We start from the raw sequence: 8,661 nt of genomic DNA, 5'->3' as shown, positions 1-8,661 counted from the left end.
TTTTTAAAACGGCTAAGGCCCTTCACCTGCCTGACTATCCAACATAATATTTATTTTGGACAAATGGGGCCCTCTAAACAGACTTCGATTGCGAAGACTTCCGCCTAGAATATACATAGTTTTCTGGAATCTTGGCCCAAATACGCCTGCCACAGTACTCTTGTCGTCCATCTTTGATCCGTCGGCATACCAAACTTGGGACCCTTCGTCAATCATAGTTATTATCACTCCACAGCGTTCCCTTTTATCAATTCTGACCTTGTAGAGTATGTAAAAGAATAGCTCGGGATTATCGGGGAATGGTCCTAGAACCTCCAAATGACCCCGACGGTTCCAATTGTCTTGCTGATCATATTGGGAAGTCGTAGGGCATTCCAACCGGCCTCCTTTTCAAACAAAATAGACAAATGATGAACGCCTTTAATGAAACCAAGGGCATCCTTTGGACAGGTGCCCATAGCTCCTGTGATGTCCACGCGGGCCAGTCTGTGCAACTGGGGCACCCAATAACGGGTCTTACTAACGCATTTAGTAGGTTAGTTTTGGTGATATTCCCCAAGTCTTAGCATGCAGTCTCTGTCAGGTGGATAATAGTGGACTTCATATTGTATGCACATATATTGTCAATAATAAGGGTACACGTTGTACTTACTAAGTATATTTACATCTTTACGGTCCCCGCTATACGAAGGCACCGATGAAATATTTGTGTAAACCAGGTTGCTAAAATGTTTGGAGATATATATCTTATATTTTTAGCAAATACCTATTATTGCCGCGGAACCTACCAAAATCCAATCTAGCCTACCAACCTACCAAATGGAAAAAAACCTACCAGTTTTGGTAGGAAACCCCCATGTTTGGCAACACTGGTTGTTATACAATTTTCCAGTAAAATTTTGCTATTTGTTACTATACACACCTATTTTATGTAAGTACATAAGTATGTCTGCCCTACATATCTGCAACTAGGTCACCGTTTCCAGTATTGCAGGACTTTGCACTGATCTCGAAAATTGCCGTAGGACGATTTGCCGAATGGTTTGAGGAGCGTTCTATCCCCGGGAAGGACCCAGACCAGAAACCAGTTCAATTAAAAATTGTCCCGACTGTGTTTCTACCATGAGAAACTTTTTATAAAAGCATTTGTCTTTCGAAGGCGGTATGATATTGTTGGTCCTCAATTTGTGGAATAAGTTCAAGACTGAAGAAAGCTCTGCGAAACACTTATCGTAAGTAAGCGCCAAATACCTATTCAGCCTTACATATCCTGAGTTTCGCCAGAAAACAAATTCACCCGAAATTTTTTCAGCCGCCCGTAGTGAATTCACATAGACGAAAAGTGAACGATTTCGGGCGAATATTAAACTCATCATAACGCTGATAAATGTAGCCACAACTAAAATGTCATCTCGGATAATTGAGTTCCTTTCCTGATCATATTTTTTCAATTGATTTTGTTGAGTATACAAATATACAAGAATGCTTATATACTTATGTAAGCGTACATGCATATTAAGGCAATCAGCGAGGATGACAAAAAGAAAGAAATTAGCTTTAATGTGTGATAGGCAAATCTGAGTTATATATGTAGCTACGCAACAATAGCCATGACAACGGATCGCAATTCGTCAGATGTTCGTTGTCACCTAATAATAGGTATGTATGTCGTTATGTATTTTGAAGTTTGATTTAAGTATTATTTCTTACTCAGGCTGGTTAAGAGTTAAAGTTGCGTGCGTTAAGAATTATACCTCAAAGAACTATAAACAAGTAGTGCAAAAATAACTCGAAGGAATTGATTGCGCTACTCTCGCATGAATTATAAAGAAAATGGTGCGCTTGTAAATATTATTGGCTGGCAAATTTGTACGCTTTAATCACTAAAGTCTGATCCGAGCAAACATTTCTTGTGATTTGGGTAAAATTTATGACGAAGAGGTTAAAGGCAAAGAAACGGTTTATTGAAACAATTTACTTACGCATATTTTTACATGCATGCATATGGACATATGTATGTATGTGTGTTAATATGTTTGTACCTGCAAAAAATGGGACTAATCCGGGATGAATCTGGGAGCAATCGCAAAGGAGCATGCGACTAATATCACTTTTGATCTCTTTATATGGAATGAACTGATCGCTTTTGTTCGAGCATGTCCTATGAAGAGACTAATTGTTCACCTTTATACCCGAACGGGTATGAAAAGCGATTAGTCACTTGTAAAAAACCGGGGTGCTCAGTTTTGTTAGGCGAATACTCTCTCTGTGTGCCAACGCCGCACTTGAAATTTCATTGACTAAGTGCGTACATATCATTAAATCGTTAATAGTATCCGTTAGAGATGAGTTGGGGACTAATTGATCTCCAATTATACCAATAAGGGATGAGTCGAGACTAATTGACCTCCATTAGTACCCGTATGAGACTAGTTGGGACTAATTAATGCCCAATTGTACCCGATTGAGAGTAATCTCGGAATACTCGCTTTAGAGATTAGTCGCACAATTTTTTGCAGGGTATGTATGTAGTTTCGAAGGTATGTAATTGTGTATGTACGTTCATACAATTAGGGCCAAATTCACAGTGCAATTTGGCAGTTAACTACAGATTTTCAGTACGCACTGTGAGTTTGGCCCTTAGAGTATCACCCACTTAACTGGGCATAAAAAATGCACGAGTTTTTCTTTATTTACCCGATGTTCGTTTAATTGAAAAATTCGTCCAATTGAAAAATCCTATTATGTTAAACGATTTTTATTAATCTAATTGGAGTTCAAACGCAAAATTTTACGAAACTGAAACAATGAAAATGACAAAATAACAATTGTATGTCCAAATATGTTCTAATACTGAGTATGTGCGCTAACGTTAAAACAAATGTAATGCCATGTAATTCTAATTCAATTTGGTCCGATTCCCTTTTAAGTACCTACCACCAGTTTTGGGTGAGGAGATGTATTAACCCTGCTGTAAATAAATAATGTAAAATGTTTTTAAACCAACGAAAATAAACAAAATAAAATCAGTCATGCGCTTTTGTTAAGCGTACTAAGTAAAATCTAAATGGTAAGTGTTTAATTTTCGTTGGAGGCATGTTTCTAAATATGTTCATTTCAGTAATTATCCTTACCATTTAGCTTTTAGAAACCCTGTTTTAAAATTTTTTCTTACATTATTTTATGTTGAACTCCTTATTTAAAATTTTTCCCCTAACGTGCTACATTTAACCCCAACAAATAAACAAATTTTTCAATAAATTTTGAATTCAATTAGGTAATATATATCCTGAATATAAACAAAATCGGACCATAGATACCGATTTTTTCAAATTATATCGACTCTCGCGCCACCTAACCGCTAAGTTTTTTATGGACTTATTTATACATATATGTATGTCAGTAATTTATATCAAAACCGCAAGTAATGAATATTATTTTAAGTACAACTCAAAAAATCCTGCTGAAAGAGAAATTCTGCATGCAGAATTTCATACTATGCATACTCCTTTGTTACTCAACCTACCTTCAGCGGCACTAATTCTTAGTTTTTAAGTTTTATTTAAAAATCAGGTTTAATTATTATTTTTTTTGTTTTATTTTTTACTTCAAAAATAGTTATATTTATTGCTTGGAAAGTAACCGTTATTGTTTGCCTTTTACTATTTTCATTCCTCAAGAGTTAAAAATTACTATCTTCTTTATATAGTATAAAGGAAAGTCGAGATATTTTGACCACCTAATCTCAAAAACTACTGAACGGATTTATACGAGATTTTTAAAATGTAATATGTATCAGTCTAAAAAATTATTAGATCCGCACTGTTCGTTGGATTACTAGAAATGAGGTGTCAAATAAACGGGCTCGGCTTTTATATCGTCGCTGGAATAATGAAATAGTGTAACATGAAAAGTATAGTTTTGTGAAAAACGAATTGAAGTTTCTATAAACCATTACAAACCATACGGATACAATTTCAGTTTTCGGGAATAAATTAGTGAGCCAAAGAGATATTTAAGAAAACTAAAGATTTTTCTAATAGATTAAAGGATTGTCTATCCAATGGTGCAATTATCGAATAATAGTGTATGTGGCATTTACACTGTTTCTTTATTCGAGCGACGATATGTTCAATAATGTATTACTTTTTGAGTAGGGTTGCCCCTTTTTAAAAATTATAAGATCTTCACCGTTTGTTGGACTAAAAACTGAGGTACCAAGTGAAATGATATGGTCTCTGCATTTGCAATCAGTATTGTCACTTGAAAATATTTTTAGGTACCAAAACGCATACCAAATCAGTTTCCGAACTACCAAAATTTGTTCATTATTAAAACGAGATTTCTCGAGCTTGCGAGGTTTTTAGCTACACAAATTAGCAGTAAAAATTAAAACTGCACGTAATATTGTTTACAGTATTGGTTAATTATTCACACCAATCTTTCAGATTAAACAAAAGAAATTCGGGCCTTTAAAAAAATAATTAAGTTATTTTATAAAAAACTTTTGTAAAATAAGTAAATATCTTTGAGATTGATTCAATTCATATCAACAAATTTTTTTTTTGTGTGTGAATAAACAAAAGCAGACATTTTATGCATTTCAATAAAAAAAAATCCAAATTTGATTCAATTTGCATATACTCACCCTTTTTTATTACCAATACACTCACACCTTGCAAATTGCCTATCACCAATTTTTCTTTCAAGACAAGAGGTAATTTCTCGTTAATTTCAACAGCTAATCGGTTATAGCTTTGGAAAGTGAGTTTTTGTTTGCAGAAAATTGTCTGTTTAATAAAATAAAGAAAAAATAAAGAAATCTTATACGTGTAAGCAAAGTGAAAGCAGTGTTTTGAACGGGTAAACTTAAATTAAGCAAACAAATTTTAATGTTCAGTTTGATTGTATTTTCAAAACAATTTTGCCTACCAAAAGCTTCATCAAACCAACCAAGCTACCAACGGAGAATGAAGCTACCAATTTTGGTCCAATTGGACCAAAACGGCAACGCTGTTTGCAATAAGTTTTCATCTTTTGTTTGAGTGGGGTTGCCACCCATTTAAAAATTGTATATGTATAATAATACGCGAAGGCATTTTTTGTTAATTACATTAGATTTGCACATTTGATTAAATTAAAAAAAATTATGTGTCAAACGAAAAGGCGTGACCTTCCGATTTGCAGTAAAGTTTTATATTTCGAAGAGGATTGCAACCTGTGCGAAAAATTAAAAAAATTGGGGTCTCCGTTAGGTTACAAGAAAGGAGGTGTCAAATGAAAGGGCTTGGCCTCCAGATGCGCAATTATATATTATTTTTTTAGTAGGGTTGCAACCTGTTTAGTTGTCATCTTATTTAACATCCACACATTCAGCGCGTGGCGGAGCCTCGCGCATACGAGGCCGGCTAGTTAAAAATAAAATAGATTTAAAGAGCTTTATGAAGTGAGATTTTCAAACAAATTTTCGATTTAGGAAGCATTCTTTATTTTTTATGAATGTGGGCTTAGTTAATATATTTTCGAAAGTATTTAGAAAGTAGGTAAAGTATAGACTTTGTCCTGGAAATTTAATTTATAATCATATAACGCGAGTCTACATACCGCGCGCATCTTCAAAGGTGTTTTAATTCAAAATTTGTCGCAAAAAATATTCAAATACCGCATACTTACAAATCTTCCATAAAAACCATAAAAAGCAGAAATTTCTACAGTATTAACTTATAGTTTTAGGTGTTGTGAGAGGGAGTAATAAAACTAAATCACTTTGAAAGCGCTGTGAAGCACGCGGGCTATTTACTAGGTGAAGATATTTCTAAATCAAAATTTTCGAAAAAAATTTCGTATGGGTTTGATACCCATAGTGTAATATTTAACTAATCTTATCAATTTAACTGAATTAAATTTTCATATATTTTTGACAGGCATTTCAAAATTTCACTACTACTACTAGGGCTTCAGTGGTAGTGCATTTCAAATTTCACTACCACTATATGGTTAGTGATAGTGAAAAATTGTTTTCACTACCACTATGCACTTAGTGGTAATGCATTTCCCATTTCACTACCACTACCCGAATAGTGGTAATGAAATGCTCAGTGCATTGAAAGTTTAGTGCAGCGTGCCCAACCCTGGATACTGATATTTCAATATTTAATATTCTTATTAATTAAAGTAAAATTTTCAAACGGTGGTAACCATCCAAAAAAATATTTTCGTCTGTAAGCCTTCTTAAACCTCATCGTTTTACCAACTATACTGCAATATTTACTTTATCTTGTCAATTTACTTAAACTGAAATTTTCAAACAGGTGGCCACTCTAATTTTTTTTTTCTATATTTTAAGTTAGACCTCTAGTAATGCATCGGGGAAAACTGCATTAGTTTTTGAGTGTTGCGCATACAAACATACAGGCAAAAATTCCAAAAAATGGTTGATTTCGCTTCCGTTGCTCTAATAAAAACCCCCTATATACATTTTTCTTTAACTTTTATTAAAAAAAAAATAAAACCTTACTGCACATCTGGAGGTCCAGTCCTTTCATTTGCCTACTCACTTTTTAGTCCAACGAACAGTCCACATCTTATAATATTTCGTATAGCCGACAACCCTTTTCCAAAAAATAAAACCTCATTGCACATCCGAAGACCCTATTTTTTAATTTTAATAACTGTGCAGATGTCATTAGCAAAAAATATCTTTCACGTGTTATATGTAATTTTTAAATAGGTGCCAACCCCACTAAAAAAAGCTTATTGCACATTCGGAAAACATATCCTTTCACTTGGTACCTCATTTTTTAATCCAATGAATGGTGAAAATATTATTATTTTTAGCAAGCTGGCAACCCTATTGAAAAAGTTATAAATTATTGAACATCTAGAGACCAAGCCTTTTCATTTCGTATCTCACTTTTTGTAATTCAACGAAGAGATCTTATAATGTTGTAGAGAGGTGGCAACTCTATAGAAATTCTTTGTACTAAAGATAATACTTTTATCGATACAGATTATATTAAGCAAAATATCGTCCAAATCTGTGTTGTAATTCTCGACATTAATAATAATAATAGATTGGCGCTTACTTATACATATGTCAGTGTTTGGCCGAGCTTCTCTGATTTGTGGCATTCGCCTTGATGTTGTCACACAAAGGGGAGGGACTTACAGTTTTACGCCGATTCCGAACGGCGATTGTATTTTTACGAGAAGCTGTTTTTTGTTTTTTATTTTTTGATGTTGGGTTGAACCGGGCTTGAACCAAGGTCCCGGTAGCGGTCGCACGTAAGAGATTCTTCTTCTTCTTAATTGGCGCTGTAACCGCATAAGCGATTTTGGCCGAGTTCAACAAAGCACGCCAGTCGTTTCTTTTCTGTGCGACCTGATGCCAATTGGAAATGCCAAGTGAAGCCAAGTCCTTCTCAACTTGGTTTTTCCATCGCAGTGGGGCCTCCCTCTTCCTCTGCTACCAAGAGCGGGTTCCGAGTTGAATACTTTCACAGCTGGAGCGTCGGTGTCTCGAACGACATGGCCAAGTGGAGCGGAGTTTTTTAATAGATGGCAACCCTATGCAGAAAAATAATACATTATTGTACATATAGAGGCTAAGTCTTTTCATTTCACAGTGACTTTTTATGATTGAATAGAGTAATTTTATTAATGGATGGCAACCCTATTCAAAAAAATAAAACATTAGTGCTTTTCTGGAGGCCAATCCCTTTCATTTGACGCCTCATCTTTTGTAATCCAACGAACGGTGTGGATCTTATAGTTTTTTAGACAGGTGGCAACCCTATTAAAATTCTAAATAAAAACGTCACTCTCCTATCGATACAGAGTATATTAGAGAAAACCGCGACAAAATCCGTTGAGTAGTTTTCGAGATTTTCGCGTACAAAGAATCTCGACTTTCCTTTATACTATGTATAGATAGAAGATAGAGAAGATATAGATAGATAAATAAGAAAAGTTTCTTACCCCTAGGGTTGCCAGATTCTGAAACGGAGAAAGGAGTACATTTCCATTTTCGATAGAAAAAAAAGCAGTACAAACAAAAAAAGAGTATTTTTTTTTTATTTTTTGTGCAATTTATTGTTACAAATTAGCAAAAGGTAAATATGTATATGTCTAGTCACATATTTGTGATCGTTTTCATTAATTAGGTATAAACAAACAAAGATATGTTAGCTATTATTTTTAAAGCAACAATGCATTTTAAAAATAAATTGCTAAATTCCACAAAAAAATCCAGACTCTTCCTGCACATACCTGGCTACGACCATGCTTAAACTTTGAGGATAGCCAGATATTTTAGTGACATAATCAGTACAGTTGGGATCAAAAATCAGTACAAAGCCATAAAATCGGTTAATTTTTAAGCGCCTTTTTCGTTAATTAACAATATAACAACCAAATAACAGCGCATTAATTTAACAAAAAATAACTAATAGACGTTTAAATACATATAGTATTATCAATATAAGAATTCATTAGTTTAAAACAAATCAAAAGTATTACGTGTGCATGTACAGTTGTGTTCACAAAAATAGTAGTAAAGCTGACAAGTTTTGAATATTTTTCTTTCCTTACTGTAAGTTTTTATATTTTTTTATTATATTATTATTATTATTATTATTATTATTATTATTATTATTATTATTA

The 8,661-nt window shown here is 33.8% G+C and overlaps 1 protein-coding gene across 5 annotated transcripts in view; it reads left to right on the top strand.

Moving 5' to 3' along the window:
* The first annotated feature begins 979 nt into the window (after window positions 1–979).
* LOC118745721 overlaps window positions 980–8,661 on the top strand; it is a 163,098-nt gene continuing 155,416 nt past the window's right edge. Inside the window, exons 1-2 of one of the 5 annotated variants that reach the window (XM_036479342.1) lie at window positions 980–1,232; window positions 1,313–1,659. Coding sequence is in view for 3 of the 5 variants with exons in the window: in XM_036479340.1 (XP_036335233.1) it covers window positions 3,068–3,070 (3 nt within the window). In the remaining 2 variants the exon portion in view is untranslated. Of the gene's footprint in view, window positions 1,233–1,312; window positions 1,660–1,697; window positions 1,922–2,930; window positions 3,071–8,661 lie in introns of those variants that run through there. The other 4 variants (XM_036479340.1, XM_036479337.1, XM_036479338.1 and 1 more) reach the window with 4 other exon arrangements.

Source organism: Rhagoletis pomonella, unplaced genomic scaffold (assembly GCF_013731165.1).
Source record: "Rhagoletis pomonella isolate Grant_MI unplaced genomic scaffold, Rhpom_1.0 Rhpom_scaffold_00009, whole genome shotgun sequence".
Taxonomy (NCBI): Eukaryota; Metazoa; Arthropoda; class Insecta; order Diptera; family Tephritidae; genus Rhagoletis; species Rhagoletis pomonella.
The sequence above is the reverse complement of the archived record's forward strand: the minus strand, read 5'-3'. Positions and strand labels throughout refer to the sequence as shown.